General features: G+C 67.1%; 2 protein-coding genes across 2 annotated transcripts in view; both read left to right on the top strand.

The window, feature by feature from the left end:
* Positions 1-650, top strand: part of LTBP4 (latent transforming growth factor beta binding protein 4) — a gene marked incomplete at its 5' end in the record, with an annotated part of 36,158 nt that extends 35,508 nt beyond the window's left edge. Inside the window, 1 exon segment of the mRNA XM_075727272.1 lies at positions 424-650. Within this exon segment, the coding sequence (XP_075583387.1) occupies positions 424-650 (227 nt within the window).
* A 9,737-nt stretch (positions 651-10,387) lies between these two features.
* On the top strand, positions 10,388-12,279 carry EIF3K (eukaryotic translation initiation factor 3 subunit K). The gene is made up of 8 exons (XM_075727275.1): positions 10,388-10,485; positions 10,770-10,868; positions 10,961-11,081; positions 11,382-11,456; positions 11,597-11,663; positions 11,799-11,876; positions 11,970-12,095; positions 12,183-12,279. The coding sequence occupies exons 1-8, from the start codon at positions 10,427-10,429 to the stop codon at positions 12,212-12,214; spliced, it is 657 nt and encodes a 218-aa protein (XP_075583390.1). The 5' UTR covers positions 10,388-10,426; the 3' UTR covers positions 12,215-12,279.
* Positions 12,280-13,691: the final 1,412 nt, after the last annotated feature.

The following is a 13,691-nucleotide window of genomic DNA, read 5'->3' as shown; positions in this document are numbered from 1 at the left end:
CATAGCCCCCCAATTCCCCATTGCCCCCCACTACCCCCAACTCCCCCTAGCCCCCCAATTCCCCCCAGCCCCCCAATTCCCCATTGCCTCCCCACTGCCCCCCAACTCCCCCTAGCCCCCCAATTCTCCACTGCCCCCCAATTCCCCACTGCCTCCCAGACCCCCACTGCCCCCCAATTCCCCATTGCCCCCTTAGCCCCCCAACTTCCCATAGCCCCCCCATAGCCCCCCAATTCCCCATTGCCCCCCTGCCCCCCAACTCCCCATAGGCCCCCAATACCCCACGGCCCCCCTCACCCCCCAGCTCCCCATAGCCCCCCAATTCTCCATTGCCCCCCACAGCCCCCCAATTCCCCACTGCTCCACAGCCCCCCACAGCCCCCCAACTCCCCACTGCCCCCCAACTCCCCCCTTGCCCCCCAGCACTCACCCAGCTTCACCTCCCCGCTGTCGTTGATGAGGATATTGGCTCCCTGCAGCGACGGGATGGGGTCAGCGGGGACCCCCCCGGGCCCCCCAAAATGTCTGACCACCCCCAAATGTGTGACCCCCCCAAATGTGTGACCCCCCTCCTCCTTGTCCCCCCTTACCTTGATATCCCGGTGGATTTTGCCCTGGGAGTGCAGGTAGGAGAGGCCCTGCAAGGATGAGGACGGGGGTCAGACCCGGGGTGGGGGTCTGGGGGGGGTTGAGGGGTCCTCGGGGGGATTTGGGGGGGTCCCCGGGGGGATTTGGGGGGGCCTTGGGGGGTGTCACTCACCTCCAGGGTCTCCCTGCAGACATAAGCGATCTGTGGCTCTGAGAGCGGTCCCGTCACTGGGGGGTGAGGGGCTCAGCAGGGTTTGGGGGGGAGCCCCCCAAAAATGGGGGAACCCCCAAATTTGGGGGTCCCAGCCCAAAAGCAGAGAGCCCGGATGCTTCCCCCCCCGCCCCTGTACCGTGGTAGATGTCCTGCAGAGACCCTCCCCCCGCACAGCTCCATGCAGATCCACAGCTTGTTGCACCTGCGCGGGGGGGAAGGGGTTAACAGGGTGCTTGGGGGGGATTTGGGGTACGGGGGGGGAGTTGGGGGGCACCAGGGATACAGGGCAGGGGTTGGGGGGCATCTGGGGGGAATTTGGGGGATTTGGGGGGGTTGGGGGGGAATTTGAGGGGATTTGAGGGGGATTTGGGGGGAATTTGGGGGATTTGGGGGGAAATTGAGGAAATTTGAGGGGATTTGGGGGGATTTGAGGGGGATTTGAGGGGGATTGGGGGGAATTTGAGGGATTTGGGGGATTTGGGGGGAATTTGAGGGGATTTGAGGGATTTGGGGGGATTTCGGGGGGATTTGGCAGGGTTGAAGGGAATTTGAGGGATTTGGGGGGCTTGGGGGGAATCTGAGGGATTTGGAGGGTTTGGGGGGGATTTGGGGGGATTTGGGGGGAATTTGGGGGTTTGGGGGGAATGTGAGTGATTTGGGGGGGTTGGGGGGATTTGGGGGGGTTGGGGGGAATTTGAGGGATTTGGGGGGGATTTGGTGGGAATTTGGGGGGTTTGGGGGAATGTGAGGGATTTGGGGGGATTTGGGGGGATTTGGGGGAAATTTGAGGGATTTGGGCGGGTTTGGGGGGAATTTGAGGGGATTTGAGGGATTTGGGAGGTTTGGGGGGATTTGAGGGGAATTTAAGGAGGTTTGGGGGGTTTGGGGGGATTTGGCAGGAATTTGGGGGGAATGTGAGGGATTTGGGGGGATTTGAGGGATTTGGGGGGTTGATGGGAATTTGGGGGGTTTGGGGAGAATTTGAGGGATTTGGGGGGTTTGGTGGGAATTTGGGGGGGTTGGGGGGAATGTGAGGGATTTGGGGGGTTCGGGGGACCCTCACCAGCTGTAGCTGCCAAAGTAGGCGATGATGTTGGGGTGCTGGCAGGACCGGACCATCAGGATCTCCTGCTGCAGCGTGGCACGGTCGTCGTCTGGGGGGGCAGAGGCTTAGGGGGGGCACCCCGAGGGGCCCGGGGGGTCCCAGGGGTGCCAAGGGGTATTGGGGGGGGTCTCAGGGGATCCCAGGGGGTACCAAGGGGTATTGGGGAGGTCCTGGGGGATCCCAGGAGGTCCCAAGGTGTATGGGGGGGGGCCTGGGGGGTCCCAAGAGGTATTGGAGGGGTATTGGGGGGGTTCCAGGGGGTCCCAAAGGGTATTGGGGGGGTCTGGGGGGTCCCAGGAGGTCCCAAGAGGTATTGGAGGGGTATTCGGGGGGGTCCCAGGGGGTCCCAAGGGGTAGTGGGGGGAGCCTGGGGGGTCCCAGAGGGTCCCAAGGGGTATTGGGGGGGCCTGGGGGGGTCCCAGGGGGTCCCAAGGTGTATGGAGGGGGTCTCAGGGCATCCCAGGGGGTCCCAAGGGGTATTTGGGGGGTCCCAAGAGCACCCCGAGGGGGTCTTGGGGGGGGTTCAGGGACATTTTGCCATCTCCACAAAGGGCTGGGGGGATTTAAGGGGTCCCTGGGGGTATTTGGGGGCCCCAGGGGGGTATTTGGGGGTCCCGGGGGGGTATTCGGGGGTCCCCGGGTGTTCCTGGGGGGGTATTGGGGCTTCTGGGGGGGCACCGAAGGATGTTAGAGGGTCCCAGGGGCGTACGGGGGGGGGTAATAAGGGGTCCCAGGGGGGTGGCAGGGGGTATTGGGGGGGTCCCGGGGGTATCTGGGGTCCCGGGAGGGGTAATTAAGGGGCCCCGGTGGACAGTGGGGGGGTCCCAAGGGGTCCTGGGGGTGCCAGGGGGTCTCGGGGCCGCCCTCACCTGCCTCCATCTTGACCACCTTGATGGCGGCCAGCTCGCCCGTGCTTTGCTGCGGGCCTGGGGGGGCAGAGGGGCTCAGGGCCTCCCCGGGCCCCCCCAAATCCCCCCAGGGCCTCCCCGGGCCCCCCAGGGCCCCCCAAACCCCCCAGGGCCCCCCAAATCCCACAGGGCCTCCCCAGGCCCCCCAAACCTTCCCAGTGCCTCCCAGTGCCCCCCAAATCCCATAGGGCCTCCCCGGGCCCCCCAAACCCTCCCAGTGCCTCCCAGTGCCCCCCAAATCCCCCCAGGGCCTCCCCGGGCCCACCAGGGCCTCCCAAACCCCCCAAACCCTCCCAGAGCCTCCCAGTGCCTCCCAGCGCCTTCCCAGTGCCTCCCAAATCCCCCCAGTGCTTCCCAGAGCCTCCTACACCCCTCCCAGTCCCCTCCCAGTGCCTCCCAGTGCCCCCCAAATTCCCCCAGGGCCTCCCAGGGCCTCCCAGTCCCTGCCCAGGGACCCCTAAATCCTCCCAGTGCCCCCTAAATCCCCCCAGTCCCCTCCCAGTGCCTCTCAGTCCTCTCCCAGTGCCTCCCAGTGCCCCCTAAACCCCCCCAGTGCCCTCCCAGTGCCTCCCAGTCCCCTCCCAGGGCCTCCCAAATCCCCCCAGTGCTTCGCAGAGCCTCCCAGTCCTCTCCCAGTGCCTCCCAGTGCCCTCCCACTCCCCTCCCAGTTCCTCGCAGTGCCCCCCAAATCCCCCCAGAGCCTCCCAGGACCTCCCAGTCCCCTCGCAGTCCCCTCCCAGTGCCTCCCAGTGCCCCCCAAATCCCCCCAGAGCCCCCCGGTGACTCCCAGTGCCTCCCAGTGCCCTCCCAGCGTGGGATGCAGGGCCTCCCAGTGCCCCCCCCGCAAACCCCCCAAATGCCCCCAGAGCCCCCCAGGGCCTCCCAGTGCCTCCCAGTGCCCCCCCAAATTCTCCCAGTGCCTCCCAGTGAGGGATGCAGGGCCTCCCAGAGCCTCCCAGTAGCCCCCAGTGCCTCCCAGTCCCCTCCCAGTGCCTCCCAGTCCCCTCCCAGTGCATCCCAGTGTGGGATGCAGGGCCTCCCACAGCCTCCCAGTCCCCTCCCAGTGCCTCCCAGTGTGTGATGCAGGGCCTCCCAGTGCCCCCCCCAAACCTCCCAAATGCCCCCAGAGCCCCCCAGACCCATCCAGGGCCTCCCAATGCCTCCCCAAATTCCCCCAGTGCCTCCCAGTGCCTCCCAGTGAGGGATGCAGGGCCTCCCAGAGCCTCCCAGTAGCCCCCAGTGCCTCCCAGTGTGGGATGCAGGGCCTCCCAGTGCCTCCCAGTCCTCTCCCAGTGCCTTCCAGTCCCCTCCCAGTGTCTCCCAGTGCCTCCCAGTCCCCTCTCACTGCCTCCCAGTGCCTTCCCTAATCCCCCCAGAGTCCCCCAGAGCCTCCCAGTGCCTCCCAGTCCCCTCCCAGTGTGTCCCAGTGCAGGATGCAGGGCCTCCCAGTGCCTCCCAGTGCCTCCCAGTGCCGGATGCGCCGCGGCCTCACGCCTCCGGTAGCGGTGGCAGTGGGGGGGGGGGTCCCCAGGGGCTGTGGGTACCAGCAGGAAGGAGCGGGGTGGGGAACTGGGAAGCACTGGGAGGGAACTGGGAGGCACTGGGGGGGGAACTGGGAGGCACTGGGAAGGAACTGGGAGGCACTAGGGGGGTGGAACAAGGGGTCCCTTTGCGGCAAGGGGGGCACCTCCGCCCCGGAGGAATCAGCGGTGGGGCGGCAATGCCGGCGGCGCCTGGGCCGCGGGGCCCATTTTGGGGAGGTCATGGGGGTCACCTGGCCCCCCCCACACCCACACCCCCACCCCCCAAACCCCCCCCATCCCCCCCACACCCCCCCCACCCAATTTTTTGGATGTTTTTTGGGTGCCCCCCCCCCCCCCCCCCATCACCTTATAGACCTCCCCGTAGGTGCCGCCGCCCAAGCGCTGCAGGAGCTCGAAATCTTCTTGGGGGTCGCGGGTGGAAATTTGGAGGTGGCGGGGGTCCATGGCGGCGACACCCCCACCCCCCCCCACCCCACCCACCCACCCACCCGCCCCCCCCCCGGCTCCGAGCGAGGCCGCGCAGGCGGGAGGTGGCGGGTGCCCCCCCCCAGAAGGCACCGCGGCGGAAGGGGAAACTGAGGCACGGCCCACGGGGGAGCCGGCATCCGGGCGCGGCCGCGCACCCCCGCGAGGCTGGAGATGGGGGTTGCCCCCAGTGCGGCCCAGTTCCCCCCAGTGCGGCCCAGTTCGGCCCAGTGCGGCCTCACGCTGAGCCCCGTTTGGGCCCAGTATGGGCTCACTGTCCCCCGCTTTGATCTGTGTGTCCCCCAGGTCCCCCCAGTGCTGCCCAATTCGGCCCAGTGCAGCCCAGTGCGGCCCAGTGCGGCCCAGTGCAGCCCAGTGCAGCCCAGGTCCCCCCAGTGCTGCCCAATTCGGCCCAGTGCAGCCCAGTGCAGCCCAGTGCAGCCCAGTTCCCCCCAGTGCGGCCTCACGCTGAGCCCCGTTTGGGCCCAGTATGGTCCCAGTGTCCCCACTTTGATCTGTGTCTCCCCCAGGTCCCCCCAGTTTGGCCCAGTGTGGCCCAGTGTGGCCCAGTTCCCCCCAGTGCGGCCTCACGCTGAGCCCCGTTTGGGCCCAGTGTCCCCACTTTGATCTGTGTGTCCCCCAGGTCCCCCCAGTTTGGCCCAGTGTGGCCCAGTGTGGCCCAGTTCCCCCCAGTGCGGCCTCACGCTGAGCCCCGTTTGGGCCCAGTGTCCCCACTTTGATCTGTGTGTCCCCCAGTTCCCCCCAGTGCGGCCCAGTGCAGCCCAGTTTGGCCCAGTTCCCCCCAGTGCGGCCCAGTTTGGCCTCACGCTGAGCCCCGTTTGGGCCCAGTATGGGCCCAGTGTCCCCACTTTGATCTGTGTGTCCCCCAGTGCAGCCCAGTGCAGCCCAGTTCCCCCCAGTGCGGCCCAGTTTGCCCCAGTGCGGCCCAGTTCCCCCCAGTGCGGCCTCACGCTGAGCCCCGTTTGAGCCCAGTATGGTCCCAGTGTCCCCACTTTGATCTGTGTGTCCCCCAGGTCCCCCCAGTTCGGCCCAGTGTGGCCCAGTTCCCCCCAGTGCGGCCTCATGCTGAGCCCCGTTTGGGCCCAGTATGGGCCCAGTGTCCCCACTTTGATCTGTGTGTCCCCCAGGTCCCCCAGTTCGGCCCAGTGTGGCCCAGTTCCCCCCAGTTCGGCCCAGTGCGGCCTCACACTGAGCCCCGTTTGGTCCCAGTGTCCCCACTTTGATCTGTGTGTCCCCCAGTTCCCCCCAGTGCAGCCCAGTTTGGCCCAGTGCGGCCCAGTTCCCCCCAGTGCGGCCTCACGCTGAGCCCCGTTTGAGCCCAGTATGGGCCCAGTGTCCCCACTTTGATCTGTGTGTCCCCCAGGTCCCCCCAGTTCGGCCCAGTGTGGCCCAGTTCCCCCCAGTTCAGCCCAGTGCAGCCTCACACTGAGCCCCGTTTGGGCCCAGTGTCCCCACTTTGATCTGTGTGTCCCCCAGTTCCCCCAGTGCGGCCCAATTCGGCCCAGTGCAGCCCAGTGCGGCCCAGTTCGGCCCAGTGCGGCCTCACGCTGAGCCCCGTTTGAGCCCAGTATGGGCCCAGTGTCCCCACTTTGATCTGTGTGTCCCCCAGTGCAGCCCAGTGCAGCTCAGTGCAGCCCAGTGCAGCCCAGTTTGCCCCAGTGCGGCCCAGTTCCCCCCAGTGCGGCCTCACGCTGAGCCCCGTTTGAGCCCAGTATGGGCCCAGTGTCCCCACTTTGATCTGTGTGTCCCCCAGGTCCCCCCAGTTCGGCCCAGTGTGGCCCAGTTCCCCCCAGTGCGGCCTCATGCTGAGCCCCGTTTGGGCCCAGTATGGGCCCAGTGTCCCCACTTTGATCTGTGTGTCCCCCAGGTCCCCCCAGTTCGGCCCAGTGTGGCCCAGTTCCCCCCAGTTCGGCCCAGTGCGGCCTCACACTGAGCCCCGTTTGGTCCCAGTGTCCCCACTTTGATCTGTGTGTCCCCCAGTTCCCCCCAGTGCAGCCCAGTTTGGCCCAGTGCGGCCCAGTTCCCCCCAGTGCGGCCTCACGCTGAGCCCCGTTTGAGCCCAGTATGGGCCCAGTGTCCCCACTTTGATCTGTGTGTCCCCCAGGTCCCCCCAGTTCGGCCCAGTGTGGCCCAGTTCCCCCCAGTTCAGCCCAGTGCAGCCTCACACTGAGCCCCGTTTGGGCCCAGTGTCCCCACTTTGATCTGTGTGTCCCCCAGTTCCCCCCAGTGCGGCCCAATTCGGCCCAGTGCAGCCCAGTGCGGCCCAGTTCGGCCCAGTGCGGCCTCACGCTGAGCCCCGTTTGAGCCCAGTATGGGCCCAGTGTCCCCACTTTGATCTGTGTGTCCCCCAGTGCGGCCCAGTGCAGCCCAGTGCAGCCCAGTGCGGCCCAGTTTGGCCCAGTGCGGCCCAGTTCCCCCCAGTGCGGCCTCACGCTGAGCCCTGTTTGGGCCCAGTATGGGCCCAGTGTCCCCACTTTGATCTGTGTGTCCCCCAGGTCCCCCCAGTTCGGCCCAGTGTGGCCCAGTTCCCCCCAGTGTGGCCTCACGCTGAGCCCGGTTTGGGCCCAGTGTCCCCACTTTGATCTGTGTGTCCCCCAGGTCCCCCCAGTGCGGCCCAGTGCAGCCCAGTTCGGCCCAGTTCCCCCCAGTGCGGCCCAGTTCGGCCCAGTTTGGCCCAGTTCCCCCCAGTGCGGCCCAGTGCGGCCTCACGCTGAGCCCCGTTTGGGCCCAGTGTCCCCATTTTGATCTGTGTGTCCTCCAGGTCCCCCCAGTGCGGCCCAGTGCAGCCCAGTGCAGCCCAGTTTGGCCCAGTTCCCCCCAGTGCGGCCCAGTGCAGCCCAGTTTGGCCCAGTTCCCCCCAGTGCGGCCCAGTTCGGCCTCACGCTGAGCCCCGTTTGGGCGCAGTATGGTCCCAGTGTCCCCACTTTGATCTGTGTGTCCCCCAGGTCCCCCCAGTTCGGCCCAGTGTGGCCCAGTTCCCCCCAGTGCGGCCCAGTTTGGCCCAGTTCCCCCCAGTGCGGCCCAGTTCGGCCTCACGCTGAGCCCCATTTGAGCCCAGTATCGTCCCAGTGTCCCCACTTTGATCTGTGTGTCCCCAGTGCGGCCCAGTTTGCCCAGTGCGGCCCAGTTCCCCCCAGTGCGGCCCAGTTCGGCCTCACGCTGAGCCCCATTTGAGCCCAGTATCGTCCCAGTGTCCCCACTTTGATCTGTGTGTCCCCCAGCGCGGCCCAGTGCAGCCCAGTGCAGCCCAGTTCCCCCCAGTGCGGCCCAGTTCGGCCTCACGCTGAGCCCCGTTTGAGCCCAGTATGGTCCCAGTGTCCCCACTTTGATCTGTGTGTCCCCCAGGTCCCTCCAGTGCAGCCCAGTGCAGCCCAGTTCGGCCCAGTTCCCCCCAGTGCGGCCCAGTGCAGCCCAGTTCCCCCCAGTGCGGCCCGGTGCGGCCTCACGCTGAGCCCGGTTTGGGCCCAGTGTCCCCACTTTGATCTGTGTGTCCCCCAGGTCCCCCCAGTGCGGCCCAGTGCAGCCCAGTGCAGCCCAGTTCGGCCCAGTTCCCCCCAGCGCGGCCCAGTGCAGCCCAGTTTGGCCCAGTTCCCCCCAGTGCGGCCCAGTGCGGCCTCACGCTGAGCCCCGTTTGGGCCCAGTGTCCCCATTTTGATCTGTGTGTCCTCCAGGTCCCCCCAGTGCGGCCCAGTGCAGCCCAGTGCAGCCCAGTTTGGCCCAGTTCCCCCCAGTGCGGCCAGTGCAGCCCAGTTTGGCCCAGTTCCCCCCAGTGCGGCCCAGTTCGGCCTCACGCTGAGCCCCGTTTGGGCGCAGTATGGTCCCAGTGTCCCCACTTTGATCTGTGTGTCCCCCCAGGTCCCCCCAGTTTGGCCCAGTGTGGCCCAGTGCGGCCCAGTTCAGCCCAGTGCAGCGAGTTCCCCCCAGTGCGGCTCAGTGAGGCCCAGTTTGGCCCAGTGTGGCCTCACGCTGAGCCCCGTTTGGGCCCAGTATGGGCCCAGTGTCCCCAGTGTGATCCCAGTATGGGCCCAGTGTGCCCTGTTTGAGCCGTGTGTCCCCCAGTTTGATCCCAGTATGGGCCCAGTGTCCCCAGTTTAATCCCAGTATGGGCCCAGTGTGCCCTGTTTGAGCTGTGTGCCCCCCAAGTTTGATCCCAGTATGGGCCTAGTGTCCCCAGTTTGATGTGTGTTCCCCCAGTTTGACCCCAGTATGAGCCCAGTGTCCCCCGTTTGAGCCAGGTCCCCCCCAGTTTGATCCCAGTATGGGCCCAATGTAACCCGTTTGAGCTGTGTGTCCCCCAGTTTGGCCCCGGTATGGGCCTACTGTCCCCAGTTTGATCTGTGTCCCCCCAGTTTGATCCCAGTGTCCCCAGTTTGGCTCCAGTATGGGCCCAGCGTGCCCCGTTTGAGCCGTGTCCCCCAGTTTGATCCCAGTATGGGCCATGTGTCCCCAGTTTGATCCCATTATGGGCCCAGTGTCCCCAGTTTGATCTGTGTCCCCCAGTTTGGCCCCAGTGTCCCCAGTTTGATCTGTGCCCCCCCAGTTTGACCCCAGTATGGGCCCAGTGTCCCCAGTTTGATCTGTGTGTCCCCACTTTGATCCCAGTATGGGCCCAGTGTGCCCTGTTCGATCTGTGTGTCCCCCAGTTTGATCCCAGTATGGGCCCAGTGTCCCCCCAGTTTGATCCCAGTATGGGCCCAGTGTGCCCTGTTTGATCTGTGTGTCCCTAGTTTGGCCCCAGTATGGGCCCAGTGTCCCCTGCTTGAGCCGTGTGTCCCCCAGTTTGACCCCAGTATGAGCCCAGTATCTCCAGTTTGATCCCAGTATGGGCCCAGTGTGTGCCGTTTGAGCTGTGTCCCCCCACTTCGACCCCGGTATGAGCCCAGTGTCACCCATTTGATCCCTGTCCCCCCAGTTTGACCCCAGTATGAGCCCAGTTTCCCCCAATTCGCCCAGTCCACCTCCATGTGACACCCCCCTCCACCCCAGTATGGCCCAGTCCACCCCAGTTTGGCCCAGTCCATCCCATTCAATCTCTGTCCCCCAAGTTTGACCCCAGTATGAGTCCAGTTTCCCCCAGTTTCCCCAGTCCACCTCCATATGACTGCCCCATCCACCCCAGTTTGGCCCAATCCATCCCAGCATGGCCCAGTTGGTCCCAGTTTGGCCCAGTCTGCCCCAGTACAACTCTCCCCTACCTGATCCCCCCCCAGTACAGCTGCAGTTTGGCCTAAGGACAGCCCCAGTTTGGCCCAGTTCCTCCCAGTCAGCCCAGCCCGAGACCCCGCACTTATACTGGGGAGGGGGCGCTGTGGGCGGGGCCTGGCTTTTGTGGGCGGGGCCAGGAGCCGCGGGCGGGGCCAGACTAAGTGGGCGTGGCCTGCGGATGTGGGCGTGGCCACGGGGTATAACCCGCCTCCGCCTCCCCACCGCCCGCGGCTTTCTGCGCCTGCGCCCCGCCCCGTCCTCGCGCCCAGCCCGCCACCGTCCCGTCATGCCTAGCGAGCGCCCCCGCCGGAAGCGGAAGTTACCTCGCCCGCCTGAGCCCGGGGCAGCCCTTCCGCTTCCGGCGGCACCGCGAGTCATGGCGCTCTTCGAACAGATGCGGGCAAACGTGGGCAAATTGCTGCGGGGCATTGACCGGTACCGGCGGCGGGGGGAGCTCCGGGGGCGGGCGGGGAGCTCGGGGAGGTGGGGGGGGGGGGGCATCGGCCGGGACCGGGGGGGTAACGGCGGGGGGACCGGTAACCGCGGGGGGACCGGTAACGACGGGTTGATGGGGAGCGGGGCCCGGGAGCGCTGAGGGGTGCTCGGGAACGGGGTGTTGGGGGGTCGCAGGGCTTGGTACCGGGTACAGGGTGGCCCGCAGGCCGGTAACGGGGGGTCCCCGGTGGGGTGCGGCCTCCCCCCCGCCGTCTTGCCCGCAGGTACAACCCCGAGAACCTGGCTACGCTGGAGCGTTACGTGGAGACGCAGGCCAAGGAAAACGCCTACGACCTGGAGGCCAACCTGGCCGTGCTGAAGCTGTGAGCGGGACCGGGGGGACCCCGGGGGTCCCGGGGAGGGGGCCACGCTGTGTCCGTCCCCCCCCAACATCCCCTTATCCCCCCCGGCACAGGTACCAGTTCAACCCGGCCTTCTTCCAGACCACCGTCACGGCCCAGATCCTGCTGAAGGCCCTGACCAACCTCCCGCACACCGACTTCACCCTCTGCAAGTGCATGATCGACCAGGCCCACGTATCCGCCCCACGGCCGGGGGGGCTCCGAGGGGGGGGCTTTTGGGGAGCAGCCCTGTTGGGGGACACCGGGGGGGCTTTTGGGGAGCAGCCCTGTCCCCCCTCACCACCCTCAGCCCCCTCTGCTCCTCCCCGGTGGAGCAAGACGCGGCGGCTTCGCCCCATGCACCCCCTCATCGTCTTCCTGTTGACCGGGAGACCCAAATTTAGGGACTTGGGGGGGACTGTTTTGGGGGGGCAGCTGTGGGGGGCCGCTCTGGGCCCTTCTCCCCACATTTCCCTTGACCCCCCTCGGCCTCAGCAGGAGGAAAGGCCCATCAGGCAAATCCTCTACCTGGGCGAGCTGCTGGAAACCTGCCACTTCCAGTCCTTCTGGGTGAGTCCTGCCGTGGGGAGGGCACCCCAAACTCAGCACCCTAAATTTGGGAAGGGTTGGGGTGCTCCCCAGCTGCTCCTTATCCAGCCCCCACCCCCCCCGGGGGGATGTTAACAACCTCCCCCCCCCGCCTTCTGCAGCAAGCTCTAGATGAGAACATGGAGCTGCTGGATGGGATCACCGGCTTCGAGGATTCCGTGAGGAAATGTGAGGGGGTTCCTGGGGGGGTTCCTGGGGGGGTCTGGCGGTATGGGGAGGGATCTGGGGGGGTCTGGGTGTATGGGGAGGGGTCTGGGGGTGCAAGGGAGGGTCTGGTAGCTGACGTGGGGTCTCCTTCTGCAGTTATCTGCCACGTGGTGGGCATCACCTACCAGCACATCGACCGCTGGCTGCTGGCCGAGATGTTGGGGGACCTTTCGGGTAAGGGAAGGGGTGACAGGAGGGTTTGGGGAGGGGGTCAGGGGGGTGGAATAGGGGCTGAGGACCCCCGCTGTGTCCTGTCACCCCCCGCAGAGGCTCAGCTGAAGGTCTGGATGAGCAAATACGGCTGGACGGAGCCAGAGCCCGGGCGAATCTTTATCTGCAACCAAGAGGAGAGCATCAAGCCCAAAAACATCGTGGAAAAGATCGACTTTGACAGTGGGTGTCGGGGAGACCCCCCCCCGTGAGCTTTGGGGAGCCCCCCTGAGCTTGGGGGCCCCCCTCACTCACCTCCTTCTCTCGCAGGTGTCTCCAGCATCATGGCGTCCTCCCTCTGAGCCCCCCATTTTACCCCCTCTGTCCCCCCCCCCCCAGCTTTTAACTCTCGGCTCCCTCAGTAAAGGAGAAGCCCCCACGGCGCTGTGGTCCTTGTGGGGGGGTCCTGGGGGTGTGGGGGGGGCCCTGGGGGTGATCTCCCACCCTGGGGTGCAGCTCAGCCCCTTCCCGGGGGGGTTTTGGGGGAGCGGGGGAGGGGGCAGAGTGGTGTGTCCCCCCCCATGGCACAGCCCTGCCTGGGGGGGCCATGCCTCCTCAGCTCATAGCCACACCCATTTACATGTGGCCACGCCCAGTCTATCAATATTAATGAGCCTGCTTCACTGGGGGGTGGGTTAAGGCAAGCACTGGGGGGTGCTCATGAATATTAATGAGGGTGTTGCCCTCTTAGGGGCGTGGCTGCAGAGAGCAAGTGGTGATGCTGATATGAATATTAATGAGGGTCCCCACCCACTCATATAGAGAGGGTGGGTGGGGCCTGGAGGGGCAGTGGGTGTGTCTGAGGGTGGTGGGTGGGGCCTGGGGGTGTGGTGGGTGTGTCTGAGGGTGTGGGTGGAGCCTGGAGGGGCTGTGGGTGTGTCTGGGGGCCGGTGGGCAGGGTCTGAAGGTAGTGGGTGGGGTCTGGATGGCCGGTGGGCGTATCAGAGATGCAGTGGGCGGGGCTTGAAGGGGCTGTGGGCATATCTGAAGCCGGTGGGCGGGGTCTGGCTGGCTGGAGGACGTATTGGAGATGCGGTGGGCGGGGCCTGGCTGGCCGGTGGGCGTATTGGAGACGCGGTGGGCGGAGCCTGGAGGGCTGTGGGTGTGGCTGAAGGCGGTGGGCGGGGCCTGAGGTGGTGGGCGGGGTCTGGTGGGTGGGTGTATTGGAGAGGCGGTGGGCGGGGCCTGGCTGGCCGGAGGACGTATCGCAGGCGCGGTGGGCGGGGCCTGGAGGGGCTGTGGGCGTGTCTGAAGGCGGTGGGCGGGGCCTGGCGGGCCGGTGGGTGTATCGGAGACGCGGTGGGCGGGGCCTGGAGGGGCTGTGGGCGTGTCTGCAGGCGGTGGGCGGGGCCTGGCGGGCCGGTGGGTGTATCGGAGATGCGGTGGGCGGGGCCTGGAGGGGCTGTGGGCGTGTCTGCAGGCGGTGGGCGGGGCCTGGCGGGCCGGTGGGTGTATCGGAGATGCGGTGGGCGGGGCCTGGAGGGGCTGTGGGCGTACCTGAAGGCGGTGGGCGGGGCCTGGAGGGGCTGTGGGCGTGTCTGCAGGCGGTGGGCGGGGCCTGTCTGGCCGGTGGGCGTATCGGAGAGGCGGTGGGCGGGGCCTGGAGGGTCTGTGGGCGTGTCTGCAGGCGGTGGGCGGGGCCTGGCGGGCCGGTGGGCGTGAGGCAGGCGCGGCGGGCGCCGTGCGCAGGCGCGGCGGGCGGTGGGCGGGGCGCGGGCCGGGCGGGGCGCTGTGCGCATGCGCGGCGGGCGGGGGCGCAGAGCCGGTCGGCGCGGCAGG

The sequence above is a fragment of the Pelecanus crispus genome (assembly GCF_030463565.1).
Source record: "Pelecanus crispus isolate bPelCri1 chromosome 30 unlocalized genomic scaffold, bPelCri1.pri SUPER_30_unloc_1, whole genome shotgun sequence".
Taxonomy (NCBI): Eukaryota; Metazoa; Chordata; class Aves; order Pelecaniformes; family Pelecanidae; genus Pelecanus; species Pelecanus crispus.
The sequence above is the reverse complement of the archived record's forward strand: the minus strand, read 5'-3'. Positions and strand labels throughout refer to the sequence as shown.

Coding starts and splice junctions, on each gene's coding strand:
- EIF3K (XM_075727275.1), top strand. CDS start 10,427: ATGGCGCTCTTCGAACAGATGCGGGCAAACGTGGGCAAATTGCTGCGG. Junction 10,486..10,769: donor TTGCTGCGGGGCATTGACCG/GTACCGGCGGCG, acceptor TCTTGCCCGCAG/GTACAACCCCGAGAACCTGG. Junction 11,082..11,381: donor GCATGATCGACCAGGCCCAC/GTATCCGCCCCA, acceptor CCTCGGCCTCAG/CAGGAGGAAAGGCCCATCAG.